The sequence below is a fragment of the Rana temporaria genome, chromosome 11 (genome assembly GCF_905171775.1).
Source record: "Rana temporaria chromosome 11, aRanTem1.1, whole genome shotgun sequence".
In the NCBI taxonomy this organism is placed as follows: domain Eukaryota; kingdom Metazoa; phylum Chordata; class Amphibia; order Anura; family Ranidae; genus Rana; species Rana temporaria.
The window spans coordinates 11,550,590-11,567,624 of NC_053499.1; the positions used below are offsets into that span (position 1 = coordinate 11,550,590).

The window sequence follows — 17,035 nt, forward strand, 5'->3', positions numbered from 1 at the left end:
GCCAATGTTAGGTATGGACATCAGGCCAGCGTAGAATTTTGCGTCGTTTACGCAAGTCGTACGCGAATAGGGCTGAGCGTAAGTTACGTTCACGTCTAAAGCAATGACTATTTGCGGCGTAATTTGGAGCATGTGCACTGGGATACTTTCACGGACGGCGCATGCGCCGTTCGTTAGCAACGTCAATTACGTGGGGTCACGACTGTTTAGCATACAACACAACCCCTACCAGCCTATTTTGGATTAGGCCAGCTTACGCCGGCCCATATACGCTACGCCTCCGTAACTTTGGGCGCAAGTTCTTTCTGAATACAGGACTTGCCTCTCAAAGTTACGGCCGCGGAGCGTATATGAGATACGCTACGCCCGCCTAAACTTACGGCGATCTTTCTGAATCCGGGCCAAAAGGTTTACAACCCCTTTAAGTATGAAGAAATACTTTAAATGTCCATAATTGCCAAAGGCTCTCTAACATTTAATCTTGTTTTTGGGTCACCAACCTGGCCTTGCCTCCTCCTGCAACTTACTATTGGTCAGTAAAGCTCCTATCAGAGTTCTGGGCTTGGAAGCTGCAAAAGGTAAGGCTGACTTGTCAACCAGGAAATCCCATTCATTTTTGCAAAGCAGAGAACCCCTTGGATTTGGGAGACCCGGATCTCGGAGGCGACCAGTATGTTTTATACATATCAATTTCTTGTAATTGCTGTAGCTGCAGTTTTGCTTTAAATGCCAATATGGCATCTGGACCTGGGAACGTTGGTTTATATCAGTTTGGTTGGTCTCACCTTTGTTCTCTCTGGCAATCTTTCGAACCCCCTCTCTGAACTGGGATAAAACTTGCAGGTATGGCATTACCGTGGTCTCCAGCTATATGGGAGAATTTATGAGAAAAAAGGTTATTCATACTTTTCTTTATTCACCCTCTAGATCAGTGTTTCTCAACTCCAGTCCTCAACGCGCCCTAACAGGTCATGTTTTCGGGCTTTCTATTATTTTGCACAGGTGATTTAATCAGTTTCACTGCCTTAGTAATTACCACAGCCGTTTCATCTGAGAGAAATCCTGAAAACATGCCCTGTTGGGGCACCTTGAGGACTGGAGTTGAGAAACACTGCTCTAGAGGTGCTATGCAAAGCAAATCATATTTACACATCATGGGAAAGATTAAAGTATCTAAACACAAAGGGCTAGATTCAGGTAGGGGCGCGCATTGTTACGGCGGTGCAGCGTATCGTATTTACGCTACGCCGCCGTAAGTTAGAGAGGCAAGGGCTGTATTCACAAAGCACTTGCCTTCTAAGCTACGGCGGCGTAGCGTAAATGGGGCCAGCGTAAATGGGGCCGCGTAAGCGCGCGTAATTCAAATGTGGATGAGGGGGCGTGTTTTATGTTAATTCTTGGTGACCCGACGTGATTGACGTTTTTCCCGAACGGCGCATGCGCTGTCCGTGGAATTTCCCAGTGTGCATTGCTCCAAAGTACGCCGCAAGGACGTCATTGGTTTTGACGTGAACGTAAATTACGTCCAGCCCTATTCGCGAACGACTTACGCAAAAAATTCAAATTTCGACGCGGGAACGACGGCCATACTTAACAGTGCGTGGGCCTCCTAATAGCAGGAGTAACCTTACGTCGAAAAAGACTAACGTAAACAACGTAAAAAAATAGTGCCGGGCGTACGTAAATTTGTGAATCGGCGTATCTAGGTCATTTGCATATTCTATGCCGAAAACAACGGAAGCGCCACCTAGCGGCCAGCGTAAATATGCACCCTAAGATACGACGGTGTAAGAGACTTACGCCAGTCGGATCTTAGGCTAATGTCGGCGTATCTTGCTTTCTGAATACAGAAAGAAGATACGCCGGCGCGGCTTTGAATTTACATGGCGTATCTATAGATACGCCGGCGTAGTTCATTGCTGAATCTAGCCCAAAGCCTTTTCTACGTTTTAGAGTGTGGAGGGATTAGAACCCCTGTCATGCTGTGTATGTCCCCGCTGGGCAGATTCGTCCTCTGTATTTGTCCTAGATGACCACTGTCACTGGAGACAGAAAGTGGAAGGAAATCCAGAATTTTTCAACCGACAATGGAACAAGAAAAGAAGGGAAATCTTCCAATGGGATGCTTGTCCCAGTGACAACAGTCTAAGGAGTGATTTCCCCTTACTTCCTGTTGTATCTTCAGGACAGGAATGGAAGGAAAATCTCCCTAACAGGGCAAAGACAGCGAAACAGAAATCTGTTTAGGGGTGTAACCCTTCCCTAGTCTATTTAAATCCTTAAAGTTGCTGGCTTTTAATCATAGGACACTTACGTGTCCTGAAGTACCTCGATGTTGGTGCCGCAGCTGATGTTTCCATCAGCTGTCGGGTGCTGCCGCCACCATTGCGGGCAAGGGAACCTGGCAGTGTAGCCTTTCGGCTTCACGCAGGGAACCCTACTGCGCAAGGCCTCTCTATTGGCCTGGTGGCCAGGGGAGGAGGAGGGAGCCCCACAGTGACGTCACGGGCTGCGGCCCGGACTCCCGGAAGTGGGAAAGAATACCTGTCAAAGACAAGTATCCTATCCCCCCTCCCCCTGAAATGTGCCAATTGTGCCACCGGAGGGGGGAGGAATCAGATGAGCGGAAGTTCCACTTTAGGAACTCCGCTTTAAAGTATAAAAGGCAAAATCTATAATTTTTTGGGGATAGAGTGGAGAGGGATTAGAACCCCTGTAGCTTTTTACTGCTGTTGGTGACCCTGTTAAGGAGATCCACCTTCTCTATTTGTACTGTTTACCATGATCATTGAAAGTGAAAGAAAAACCCAAATTTTGGGTTGCCCCCAGAAAAGTATTAGGCCTCGTACACACGATAGGTTAACCATAGGACAATGGTCTGAAGGACTGTTGTCATAGGTTAACCGATGAAGCTGACTGATGGTCCGTCACGCCTACACACCATAGGTTAAATAACCGATCGTGTCAGAACGCGGTGACGTAAAACACAAAGACGTGCTGAAAAAAACGAAATTCAATGCTTCCAAGCATGCGTCGACTTGATTCTGAGCATGCGTGGATTTTTAACCGATGGTCGTGCCTACTAACGATCGGTTTCGACCTATCGGTTAGGAATCCATCGGTTAATTTCAAAGCAAGTTTTTTTTTTTTAACCTATGGTTAAATAACCTATAGGGCCCACACATGATCAGTTTTGACCAATGAAAACGGTCCTTCAGACCGTTGTCCTCTGGCTATCCTATCGTGTGTACGAGGCCTTAGAGGGGAAATCTTCCAATGAGGACACTAGTTCTGGTGACCTGGGGGTCCCCAAGGGATTCCCTTAATTTGAAGGGATTTCCACTCACTTCCTGTTTGGCTACGGGACAGGAAGTGAAATCTCAGAAATAAGACAGATCGTAAGAAAACAAATCTGACGAGTTATAACTCTCCCTTACTCTATCCAGAATGAAAAAAAAAAGTTTTGCCTATAGTTCTACTTTAAATGAAAGAAGTTTTCCGCTAGAGGAGTCAAAAAATTTAATAAAACTCTAAAGGCAATTATAATGGTATCTAACGGTCCAATTACTTCTACAGTGCCTCCAATTGTGTATGCCTTGGTAATTCTAGTGCCAGTCTGCAAGCAGTCGAGAAATTGTAGTTCAAAGTTTCGACAAACTTAACAAGTTTCTAGGGACAGAAAGTGTGTACCTTGTAACTTAGACTGTGCAGACTCATCTGATTACATGAAAGAAGAGGAAGGAGGGAAATTAGATAATTAGATATCCCGCTACAAACTAGAAACCTACAAAACGCCCAAACTACCAAAACAACCAAAACAGGCAAGTTACTTACATTAATGTTCTGTCCGTTTCCTCCTACGGGGAATCCAATGGGTTCTTCTCCTTCTATTGCTCCAAATATCTAGAAAACAAATTGTATATATATTCTATGAATAACCAAACACCAGTTATAAAGCAGCAGTATGGACTTAGCACTGATAGCGCTGTGCTTAATTTATATGTGAAAATATATAAAGCAAAAACACTCAGGCCCAGATTCTCAAAGGGCTTACGACGGCGCAACGCAATGTACGCCGTCGTAAGTCCTAATGTGGGCCGTCGTATCTATGCGACTGATTCTTAGAATCAGTTACGCATAGATATACATTAGATCCGACAGGCGTAAGGCTCTTACACTGTCGGATCTTAAAATGCAATATTTTTTTTTTCGCCGCTAGGTGTCGCCTCCGTCGTTTTCCCCGTCGAGTATGCAAATTAGCAAAATACGCGAATTCCCGAACGTACGTGCGGTCGACGCAGTGAAGTTACGACGCGTAAAGTTGCCCCTGCTATATGAGGCGCAGCCAATGTTAAGTATGGCCGTCAAAATTTAAAAATTTACGTTGTTTGCGTAAGTCGCCCGTGAATGGGGCTGGACGCCATTTACGTTCACGTCTAAACCAATGACGTCCTTGCGACGTCATTTGGAGCAATGCACCCTGGGATATTTTCCGGACGGCGCATGCGCAGTATGTTCGGCGCGGGAACGCGCCTAATTTAAATGCTCCACGCCCCCTACCCGGCTCATTTGAATTAGGCGGGCTTGCGCCGGGGGATTTACGCTACGCCGCCGCAACTTTACAGGCAAGTTCTTTGTGAATAAAGCACTTGCCTGTAAAACTTGCGGGGGCGTAATGTAAAAAGATACGTTAAGCCCGCACAGTTTTACTCCCATGTACGAGAATCTGGGCCTCACATTCTAAAGTTGTAAACTTACAACTCTAAAGAGGAGGGTTTTCAGGGATCGTCTAAAAGCTAATAGAGTAAGAGATAATCGGACAGGTTGGAGTAAGGAGTTCCAAAGGATTAGAGAGGCTCTGGAAAAGTCCTCGAGGTGAGCATGAGATGAGGTGACGAGGGAGCTAGAGAGCAGGAGGTCTTGGGAAAAACGAAGAGAACGATTAGGTTGGTATTTTGAGACTAGGTTAGAGATGTAGGTGGGGGCAGAGTTGTGGATGGCTTTGTAGGTAGTTGTCAGTATTTTGAATTTAATTTGTTGGGTGAGTGGAAGCCAATGGAGGGATTGACAGAGAGGAGTAGCAGATACAGAGTGGTTGGTAAGGTGGATGAGTCTGGCAGTAGCATTCATGATGGACTGAAGGGGAAATAGACTATGTAGAAGTAATCCCGTGAGAAGGGAGTTGCAGTAGTCAAGGTGAGAGATGACCAGGGAGTGAATTAGGAGCTTTGTGGTGTCATTGGTTAGAAAGAGGCGTATTTTGGAGATGTTGCGGAAGTTGAGGCGGCAAGATTTGGACAATGATTGAACATGGGGCTTAAAGGAGAGTTCAGAGTCAAGGACTACTCTTAGGACCTTGACATGTGGGGATGGGCTTATAGTTGTGCCATCGATTTTGACAGAGAGATCAGGGGAAGGGGCACGTGGGGGATAATAAATTAGAAGTTTGGTTTTGGATAGATTGAGTTGGAGGAAGTGGTGTGACATCCAGACTGATATATCTGCTTGTAAATTATTTTATACGTAAGGAGGCGGAGGGAGTGGGCTGAGGGGTAGAGAAATAGATTTGGGCGTCTCCAATGTAGAGATGGTATTGGAAGCCATTGGAGGCTATCAGCTGACCCAGGGAGGAGGTCTAGCTTGAAAATAGAAGAGGTCCAAGAACAGAACCTTGGGGGACAGAAAAAGGAAGAGGAGAGGAGGAAGTAGAATTGTAATGCTAAAAGGTGTGGTTGGAAAAGTAGGAAGAGAACCAGTGAAGAGTACAGTCATGGAGACCAAAGGCGTGGAGATTTGAGGAGGGGGGGGGGGGCTGATCAACCATATCAAAAGGCAGCAGAGAGGTCCAGGAGTAGAAGTATAGAATGGTGTCCATTGGTTTTGCCCATTAGTAGATAGTTTGTTAGTTTTAGGAGAGCAGTTGACTCAAGGAGAAAATGAGAAAAAAAATAAAAATACAAACAAACAAACAATCGAATGGTCAACAATGAGGACCATCTAAAGTGCTATGTAAATGGGACAGGCCGGCCTGCACCTGATCTCGAAAACTTACAGCCCAGTGGCAATTGACTTTCCTCCAGGAGTTATCTGGAAGCAAGGAACTATCCCCGGGATAAAATCCCAGTGTTCCCATCAGTGATATTGTGAACATCGGGATCCTTAAAATTATTATTAATAAGCGTCTCGCGTCTTTTTTCAACCAGATTAATTATGAAAAAGAATTCTTGTTTATTGAAGTGACTGAATGAAGATCAAACATGAAGATGGGATGACTTACCTTGAGCATATTGGTCAGGTAGGTGCTGATGCTCTCCAGTAATTTTCTGTTCGGCAGTTGTTTAGCGGATTTCTTGGACGCAATGTATGAGTTGCTCTGGCTGACCAGCGATCGCATTTCTTCCATGACTGTTCGTGTGTCAATGTTATCACACAGTGCTGCGTGAATGGACGCCTTCTTGGTATAGAAGCTGTAAAAGGGAGACAAAAAGGCATCGTAACAGACCATTTGGTCTAGGAAAGGCTGACATTAAAAGTGGTTCTAAAGGTAAATCGTTTACCTTAAAGTGGTTGTAAAGTCTCAAGGTTTTTCACCTTAATGCATTCTATTCTGTTTTTGACAGGTACCCTTTCCCCACTTCTGGGAGACAGCGCTGCGGCGCCATCCCTCAAAAGTTTGGCCCCCCTCCTCTTTCCTCCGCCGCCAGGCCAGCTAAAAAGCACAGGCTTCACTGCCAGTTTCCCTTACGAAGATTGGCGGCAGCAGCACCTGACAGCTGATCCAAAAAAAAAAATCGGCTGGGGTGCCGACATCGTGGGCTCCCTGGACAGGCAAGTGTCCATATATTCAAAGTCAGCCGCTACAGTATTTGTAGCTGCTGACTTTGTTTTTTTTCCCCCACCGCTTTAAACATTCCCCGGCCTGTTGCTGTGTGCTGGATTGCGTTTGTTCTTTAAAAAGCGAACCACTTTGAAAACTTTTCAGAGAGCACATGACCGGTGGTGAGGAGGTGATGTATTGCCTCTTCACCACCTGCTTTAACCCTTTGAACCTCACATTAAGGCACCGCAACCAAACCATGCGGTTAAGGAACACTTGCAGAGTAACCACATTCACTTGAAAACTTCTTCTGGATCGCGGCCGTGGCGTTTGTACACCTCTGGCTGCTGCCTCTGCAGCTTAAGGGGTTAGTGGTTTGGGGTGGCAAAAGCACAGCTCAACCACAGGGTTTAACAGCACCACAACCACTAGTGTGAACAAGCCCTTAGAACCAGCGGCTGGCGCTTTGCACGGATATTGATGCTCAAATCAAACTGTCACTGACAGCGGACATTCAATCTAACAATTAGGAACAAATTAGAGAGATTCCAGATCACGTGACCACTCAGGAAACCATGCCACGCGATGGCCGACAGTGCTTCCAATAAATGGCGTTGCAATTTATATTTTGCTAGATGATAGATACACACCTGTTGTTCAGCTCAATTTCCTGGGACTGCCACCTCACAAACTGGCCTGTAATGTCTGTGGGGGCCCTTAAAATATCCTTCACATTTAAAAAGAATTCCTAAAAAAAAAAAAAAACATGTTTAGTGAAATGATTGTACATTATGAAAGGCATTTAAAGCTGAACTACAGGCACAAAACCTCTAATATTAAAAAGAGAAGTATGTTTTTTTTTTTTTTTTTCTTCAAGATTCATATTTACCTAGGTGGATGCAGCATCTGTCCCCCGGCGCCTCTGCACTGAGAACCGAGCGATCGAAAATTGACAATGGCTCGGTTCTCACCGAGCAGAGAGCTACTGACTGTCACTCAACAGCTCTCCGCTCTGCCCCCTCCTCGCTCATTGAAGTGCTGAGCTGTGGAGGGGGCAGGGTGCGGCCGTCTCAGGCTCTCAGACGGGCATCAGTCCAGTCAACTGGCGGATTCAAACATTATTGTGGTGATGACACGGTGCCTGGACTGATTCCAGTGACGTCAGCAGAGAGCGGACTCCAGCTGAAAACGGGTCACAGGAGTGCAAAACGAATTGCATTCCCGTGATCCATAGGAGAAGCCCAGCCAAAAGAGCTCAGGCTGGACTTCTCCTTTAAGCACACTCCTCTATAACCACAAAAGATAGAAGTCTTCTGTAACGGTCACCACCGTTTACGATATTCCCATTCCATCAGCCACACGACAGCTTATCTGACACTCCACAATCCAACAGACACGATCCATACCAATTCCCCAGAAATAACGAGACAAGCTCCGTTCTCTGTGTCAAAATGTATGAATGCTCTTTAATGGTTAGCTCTCAGCTTTTTATATACAGTTACAAGGCATGTTTCAGTAAGCACAGGAACAATTCAACTCTCCACCCCCAACATCAGTGGGCTTCAATCACATCCTTTTAGATAATTACATAGAGGAGTTAATTATCCCCCAGACGTTACGTCTCCGACAATAAGTGATTCACCTGCATAATACACATTTCTATGTCAGACGTTTTGGCACCGATCTGACATAATTACTACAGTTGACAAGTACATTCCACACATAAAACAGTATTGGCATACATAATGAGAGATCCAGGAGCCAGGCTGTCTACCAAGCTCAAATCTACCTCACCCCAGTACAGCCTCAATTAGCATCTCAACAGCCTATGTTACACAGAGGAATGAGTCACTATTGACCGGTAGGGTCAGAATAAGCCAACAACTTGTAATTAGTTCTTTGCAGACATTAAGGAATATATTGTGGATTACTGTCCATGCTAAAACCATCCAACATATGTCCCTTATTTCCTGGCTCAATCTGTGCCCAAAAGTGACTCCTGTTACATCTTCTTTTAAGTACAGGCAGTCCCCGCGCTACAAACATTTGACTTACGCACAACGGTAAGACCCCTTTCACACTGGGCCCGTTTTTCAGGCGCTTTTGGGCTAAAAATAGCGCCTGAAAAACAGCTCCCCCTGCAGTCTCAGTGTGAAAGCCAGAGGGCTTTTACACTAAGGCGATGCGCTGGCAGGACGTTAAAAAAACTCCAACAAGTAGCATCTTTGGATCGGCTTTTCGTCTGCTAGCGGGGGTTAAAAGCGTCCACGCTAGCGACCGAATACCTCCGCAAAAACGGTGGTAAAGCGCTGCTAAAAATAGCGGCGCTTTACCGCCGACGCCCCCCCCTGCCCCAGTGTAAAAACAGCCTAAATGTACAGGAAATGGAGTAAGAAAATTGTATAATGAATGGCCAGGTTTGCACTAGAACAATGACACCGGTTTTATGCAAAGTACCCGCCACTAAGAAAAACCTCTGCACTCACCCCAGAGGCCAATAACTCTTCTAGGAAATTTCACTTACACTCATGAATTTTTCATACTGGACGGCAGACTCCATAGTGTTAGGTGAATAATCCAGTGTGTCCTTCCAGGAGTGCATGAGGAACGCCAGACGCAACTGTCGGGCTGTGGAGGGAAATGGTTTGCATCATTATTCTCTGCAGGAATGAGTAATGTTCTTCTCACATAGTCCAGTTCCTGTCAGCACAGTTGATAACAGATTTTAGAGGCTTAAATTTCACATCCCCCATGACATCCATAACATTTAAAGTGTAAGTAACCCCCCTATCGTTTCCAGCCAAGGAAGCTGCCATCTTTACCTCTGTTTAATCTACAACTTCCATAATGCTGCACATGTGATCAGTTATGACACCAGCCATTGGATGGTTTGACACCATTGGTTGAGAGCACCACCAATGGTGTTACATTTCCGGCACGTGCCGGAAATTAAACTGTTTTATGGATGGATTTATTTCTGCTTTAAGGCCCAACTCTAGCCAACTAATGCATTCTTCCATAATATTTGAAATGTAGCACTGCTTACATTTAGGCCCGGATTCACATACAATGGCGCATATTTATGCCGGCGTAGCGTATCTAATATACGCTACGCCGATGTAGCGCAGAGAGGCAAGCACAGTATTCACAAAGCACTTGCCTCCCAAACTGCGCTGGGTTCCCTCGGCGTAAGCTGTCGTAGGTGCATGTGGGCGTGAGCCATGCTAATGAGGCGTGACCCCATGCAAATGATGGGCCGAGTGCCATACAAGTACTTAAAACGAACGGTGGACGTATGCCTGTGCGCATGCTCAGAATCACGTCGGAACTACTCCCTAAGATACGACGGATTACTGCCTACGACGTGAATGGAACCTACGCCCAGCCCTATTCACGTACTACGTAAACGACGGCTGTGTTCCCTGGTCCATACCTTAGCGCGAGTTGCGCCTCATATATGGGGAATAACTTTACGCCGGCGTACGACTTACGCAAACCGCGTACGTGAATTGGCGTATCTCCCTCATTTGCATGAATAATGCAGCATTTATAAACACTGCACCTCTGATTAAACATGACTACAACGCTCAGAACTGCTGTATCTGTACCTGTATTTTTCTGTAGTGCATCTTTAATAGTGATGAAGTTCTTCAGAGATTTGGACATTTTGCAGCCAGCGATGGTCAGGTGACCCGTATGGAGGAAGTAACGTACCCAATGGTCATTGTCGAAATATGCCTGAGACACATAAAAGGTGGATTTAGACAAACAGAGAAGATGAAAAACAAATAGAGCTTGTTAATATTGTCTTTATCTTTTCATACCTCTGACTGAGCCAGCTCATTGTCATGATGGGGGAAGCGTAGATCGAACCCTCCTCCATGAATGTCCATGGATTCTCCCAAGATGGAGCCCGCCATTGCTGAACACTCAATGTGCCACCCAGGACGACCCTTACAAAACAAGAGGAGCACCGATGCAGATTTAAATCAAAAGACATTCAAAAATGTACATAATAATGTATTCTTTTTTTAAAATAAATATGTTATGTTAACATTATTACACATATTCAATTTCAAGCTATTTCTAAATTTCATTTTTAACTTGTAGCACTTTAAAAACTTTTGATGAAAAGGGCACTATGAATAAAATGTATTATTATTATCAAATTAAAGGAGGTAGATAAAGAGTACTAAGAGTTGTCCATTTAAAAAAAATTAATTTAAAATTGCTATTCAGAAAAAAAATGAAAAAGGCGAACACAGTACATCCTGACTTCTGGCTATGAAAGGTTTACGTGTATTTCAATTCTGAACAAGGTTGCACACAATAGGCACAGGTCTTTTTCAAAGGAATCCGCAATTCAACAATGTAAAAAAAAGAAAAACGCTGACGCAAGAACAGGCTGAGGCGGCAAATCACAGACTACAAAGACTACCCAACATTCACAGGGGAGATGTAAAGAGCACCGGTCACCAATAGGCCTTCATAATAATCTAAACCTCACAAATGTATGGTTAGAAAAGCAATGGGCGATAGAAATGAGAGGTCCGCGCTCGCTCATATGTATAGTGATCAAATAAAGTAAACCAGTAGCCAGGAAGCAATCAGATATACTGTATTGTGCATCTAAAATCATGCCCCAAAAGACAGTGGTCGTCTTATACGCCGGGTACCTGTCTGTCAAACGGCGGCCATCCATTATTCAAAAACCCAGCCTCCTCCTCAGACTGTTCTGTGATAGGCGGAACACTAATTTTCCCAGCAGAGCCTCTGTTCAGTGTTCCGCCTATCACGGATGCCTTCTCATCCTAGGCCTCGGACGAGAGGACATCCGTGATAGGCGGAACACTGAACAGAGGCTCTGCTGGGAAAATTAGTGTTCCGCCTATCATGGAACAGCCTGAGGAGGAGGCGCGGCTTTTGAATAATGGACGCCCGCAGCCTGAGAAACTCTGCAAACAGGAGAATGTAGGAAGATCGTCGAGGCAGGCATACTGGCACAGTGAGGCAGGCATAATGGCACAGTGAGGCAGGCATAATGGCACAGTGAGGGGTTGTCTTATACAGTGTGTATATCCCAAAACCAGCATTTTAGCTGGCAAATACGGTAAAACAATGGCCCAGATTCAAAGAGATTTGCTCTTTTTTTGTGGAGGCACAGGGCAACGATTTTGCCCTGCGCCCCCGCAAATTTGCGCCGCTGCCCTTGATTCACGGAGCAGTAGCTCCGTAAATTGCGAGGGAGCGCCGGCTAAATGCTTACTGTATCTGGGCCAATGATTCTAACTGACTTACCAGTTGCTGCTTTGTTTTCATTATTTTAACTGAAAACAAAGTGCAGCACCACCACAGGCAAGACAAAAGAAATCCCAATGTAATAGGAATTTGTGGTAAGGTAAAACAATATCACAAAATAAAGTGACGTGTAATCACAAAAACAATATATCCATCAAAAATGACATATATAGGATATTAATCTCATTAGGAAATTTAATAGTGCAAGTGCATGTCCCAGTGGAAGTCTGAGTAGACGAAACCGGTCGGGTACATATATTGGCCCTAGCCACTTCAACACTGCGCAAGTTTTTATTTTGTGGATGTTCTTTTCCATTGGAGTCATATCCTGTTTATGGAATTTTTATGGAATACATTTTTAAACTTTTTTACACTATGAGGAGGTGTTTCTCCATTTCCTTTTTTTCTCCTATGCCTTGAACTCATTAGGTTCAGTTAAGGTTGAATATTGCTTTGTCCTATCACGTCAAGCGATTCATCGCAAAAGATTTCCATCCTATCGCTAAGCAAGGAGATCGGTAGCAGATTTGTTCCAATCAGTTGTTTGATTGTCTATGCTCGTTAGATCCACCGCCGTACAGTGAGTTGGGTCCACCAGATCCGGTAAGAGAGTACCCTCTTTTTTCCTTTTGATCGGTTGGTGAATATACTCCTGGGTGTGAATGAGCTACATTAATGTTAAAGGAACTATTTCTTATTCTCCATGCAAAAATCTGATGTTTTTCATATCATCACTTTTCTGGACAGTTTTTTTTTCTTATGAACATTTGCACTATTAAATTTCCTAATGAGATTAATATGCTATATATGTAATTTTTGATGGATATGTTGTTTTTGTGATTACACATCACTTTATTTTGTGATGTTGTTTCACCTTACCACGAATTCCTATTACATCGGGATTTCTTTTGTCTTTCCTATGGTGGCGCTGCACTTTGTTTTCATATTTTGTCACATTATCCTTTGTTGTGTTGGCAGTCACTGTAGACACACACTTTGGGAGGAGCGCAGTATTTTATTATTTATTCATTATTTTATCATCAGTGAGCGCAGACGTCTCACTTATATTTTTTAACGGAGGGTTTAAACTGGTATGCCTGAAAAACTGACGGCGCAGGCATGAGCACAGGGTGTGTCAGTTGTGCCTGGGCACACCCTAATCTCCCTGTGCACATTAGCATTATCACTCTGTCCTGACCTATGTCCAAGGAATGAAGCACTGGGGACAGCTGCAATACTGTATGGTGCCAAACACGTAGAGCAGCAGCGGGGTGCCGGCACTGGAACTCTGAGCTTCAGCACTCGGGACAGAACGCAGTGATGTAGCACCCAACATGCAGAGTGGCAGGGGGCAACCTCATCGTTTTCAGTATTACAGTATTTACAGTATAGAAACTACCCATTAATCTTGCCAGAAATGCAGCTTTCGTATCACTTTCTGTAAACGGAGTGGAAAGCACAAAAGAATATCATCTTCCTTCCCAGCCTTAATCTGTAAACTACAAGTTTCCCTGCCCGCTGTATAACGGAGAGGAAGTCCAAATCATAAGAGCCGCTTCTTGCATGACAACCACCACTCCCTTCAGTAAAGTGAATGAGCGCTGTCACGGGTCAGGAACTGTATTACCGACAAGCTCACCAGATGAAAAAAAAAAAAAGGCTTAAAAAAAAAAAAAAAACAATGTAGTCACCACGAACAGTAAGCTACAATATATAAAACAGCTAGCTATGCCGAGAACTCAGCCTGCTCTCCTTCAATGATCAGACTTGGCCTGAAAGGCCCCACAACTGTAGAAAAATATGTGCAAGAAGAATGTTTCTCCTGTTTTGATACTGCTAATCTTATAGTTGAAGTAAACAGATTTTTTTCTTTAATGTTACCTTTCCCCATGGAGAATCCCATGATGGCTCCCCGGGTTTTGAGGCCTTCCATAGAGCAAAGTCATTGGGTGACTGCTTCTCACTTAACCGATCAGCAGAAATGCTGAGGTCACCTTAATATATGAGGAAGAACGCATTTGGTCATTATACCACAGAGATCAGATACAGTCCACAGACTTGTGTTTACTTATAGAAAAAAATTCTATTACCTTCTCCCTCCTGAAGAGCTTTTTGATCACCAACGGCCTCCGGCACCAACTTGGCATAATAATGTTTATCACTGGCGTGAAACTTGGCTGTGCTGAAGTAGACGGAGCCATTGGACACGTAGCTGCAAGAGAACAAGATTTTTTTAAACGAGAGAGAGAGAGAGAGAGAGAGAGAGAGAGAGAGAGAGAGAGAGAGAGAGAGAGAGAGAGAGAGAGAGAGAGAGAGAGAGAGAGAGAGAGGGGCCTGGTGGGAGGAAGAGAGAGAGAGAGAGAATTAGGAGGGAGAGAGAGCGTGCAAGTGAATTAGGGGGGGAGAGAGAGCGCGCAAGTGAATTAGGGGGGGGGAGCAAGCAAATGAATTGGGGAGAGAGAGAGAGAGAGAGAGAGAGAGAGAGAGAGAACGCACAATTAAGGGGGGGACAGAGAGAGAGAGAGAGAGAGAGAGAGAGAGAGAGAGAGAGAGAGAGAGAGAGAGAGAGAGAGAGAGAGAGAGAGAGAGAGAGAGAGAGAGAGAGAGAGAGAGAGAGAGAGAGACACACGCATAGAGAGAACGCGCAAGTGAGGGGGGAGAAAGAGAGAGACAGGCACAGAGAGAACACGCAAGTATGGAGGGGGAGGTGGGAGAGAGAGAGAGAGAGAGAGAGAGAGAGAGAGAGAGAGAGAGAGAGAGAGAGAGAGAGAGAGAGAGAGAGAGAGAGAGAGAGAGAGAGAGAGAGAGAGAGAGAGAGAGAGAGAGAGAGAGAGAGAGAGAGAGAGAGAGAGAGAAAGAAAGAAAGAAAAAGATGCAAGCAGAAAAGGAAGTGATAAACCAAGTGAAAAAGAAAAAGGAGAACAAAAAGGATACAAAGAAAAGAAAAAAGAAAGTTACACTACGGCACGAGCGGTAGGCAGACAGGAATAGGAAGGAAAGCTTACCCATAACTATTCTCCACAATCCTCTGCACAAATTCTACAATTTCTGGCACATATTCACTAACCCGTGTGAGAACATCTGCCGGTTGAACCTGACAAAAAAAAAGGAAAAAGTAATAGAATATTTTAAATAGCTTTACATTCAGTTTTCACGTAAATGTAAAACCCCTTTAAATACTATAATATTTCGTATTCCAGCACAAACATAACAAGGCTTAAAAATGCCCCCTCCAGTGGGAGATGCAGGGGAGAGTGGCTGATATCACCGCTCCCAGATTTCCCAGATGGGTGACACAGGGGATGAAATTAGGTAAGTACATACATCTTTTTTTAATGCAAGTTAGTGAGCATTCCCGTCCCTAAAGTGAACCTTTGCATTGGCCATGAAGGGCAGATCAATAGGTTTACTTTAGTTTTAGAGCATATTTCCCCAGCAGTGCATACACATCGTCCCTCATTCCTTCACATCAGTCACTGGAAGTAAAAGGACAGTCCTGTGTAAGATACAAACCATTGGAATCAGCTTACCCAGGACTATGGATGGCCAGCGCTGTCACAAGGAGGGAGTCACACGCTCTGCACCCAGAAGATCACAGAATTTCCTTTAGCTACCAGTGTTGAATGGGGAGCGAAGAAAAGGTACATACATGGGGAGGGGGAATACACGGGTCTCAAACTGGTGCCCCTCCAGCTGTTGTGAAACTACAATTCCCATCATGCCTCTGCCTGTGTGAGTCATGCTTGTAACCATCAGCCTTGCAATGCCTCAACAGCTAGAGGGCCGCCAGTTTGAGACCCCTGGATTAAAGCAAACCTGCTGCTTTACCCGCCAGATTTACTTGAAGAGCTCTGAGCATTCCCAGACATGAAGCCCAACATCCACCAGACTAATATTCCTCACTAGCCCTTTCCACAGAAGTGAAAGACAGACAGTGGCCAGACTGTGTTTGAATATCAATAGCAACCCAATGGTCCTGTTGACCAGTTCTATATCTGTAACTCCCATACAATATAATGATTTGACCTCTGAGGCACAAATCCTCACACATGTCTGGCTGCGGTTTGAGGTCCAGCGTTCGGTGCAGTTTTGTTCCACGGTTCAGGTGCAAATTTTTACTTGAATTCGCTCCTAAATCAGACCCAAAATCGCACAGGACCCTTTTTAAAAATGGACCGCGGCCGCCCCGGATATGTGTGAACCGGTTCCATTGTAAGCCGGTCCGATTTACAGGTTATGCAAATCGAATGCGGTTAAAAATGCATTTGATTTGCCTATATGTAAACTGATCCTTAATGACAATGGTACTCTGGAAACATTGCAACTGTGCCAATAGTCAGGAAAGTCCTTTCAGTTTACCATGAACTTAATTTATATCTGACTACTTACATTTTGTACTCTGCAACCTACCACTATAAGAACTACAGAGGGGGCGGGGCTCAGAGAACACACTAGTGTGCATTATCCTGGGCTCAGGTTCAGGGTCACTCAGCAAAAAGTCAATCGGCCAACAGCATATGACAGCCAGGCTGTACATTTGATCAGTAGGTAGACTGGGGGGTTGATTTACTAAAACTGGAGAGCGCAAAAGCTGGTGCAGCTCTGCATGGTAGCCAGTTTCTAACTTCAGCTTGTTCAATTGAAGTGATTGTATCGTTTTTTTTTTTTTTTAAACAAACATGTCATACTTACCTCCACTGTGCAGTTTGTTTTGCACAGAGTGGCCCCGATCCTCCTCTTCTGGGGTCCCACAGCGGCTCTCACAGCTCCTCCCCGCAAGAGCTAACCCCCTCTGGGAAGCGCTCTCCCGATGGGGTTACCTTGCGGGTGCACTCCTGTGTGATACACTCGGCGGCCATAGCCACCAAGTGTATGACTGGGCTCCGCCCCCGTCGAGTCATTGATTTGATTGACAGCAGC

At 44.9% G+C, this 17,035-nt stretch overlaps 1 protein-coding gene across 2 annotated transcripts in view; it reads right to left on the bottom strand.

Moving 5' to 3' along the window:
* The window catches only part of CARS1 (cysteinyl-tRNA synthetase 1), a 63,268-nt gene that overhangs the window by 26,105 nt on the left and 20,128 nt on the right, over nucleotides 1–17,035 (bottom strand). For both annotated transcript variants that reach the window (XM_040328037.1, XM_040328036.1), the window contains 10 exons: nucleotides 15,121–15,209; nucleotides 14,206–14,327; nucleotides 13,997–14,109; nucleotides 10,642–10,770; nucleotides 10,426–10,555; nucleotides 9,342–9,445; nucleotides 7,468–7,565; nucleotides 6,278–6,467; nucleotides 3,835–3,903; nucleotides 786–867 (listed from right to left, as the gene is read on the bottom strand). In XM_040328037.1, the coding sequence (XP_040183971.1) occupies nucleotides 786–867; nucleotides 3,835–3,903; nucleotides 6,278–6,467; nucleotides 7,468–7,565; nucleotides 9,342–9,445; nucleotides 10,426–10,555; nucleotides 10,642–10,770; nucleotides 13,997–14,109; nucleotides 14,206–14,327; nucleotides 15,121–15,209 (1,126 nt within the window). The remainder of the gene's footprint in view (nucleotides 1–785; nucleotides 868–3,834; nucleotides 3,904–6,277; nucleotides 6,468–7,467; nucleotides 7,566–9,341; nucleotides 9,446–10,425; nucleotides 10,556–10,641; nucleotides 10,771–13,996; nucleotides 14,110–14,205; nucleotides 14,328–15,120; nucleotides 15,210–17,035) is intronic.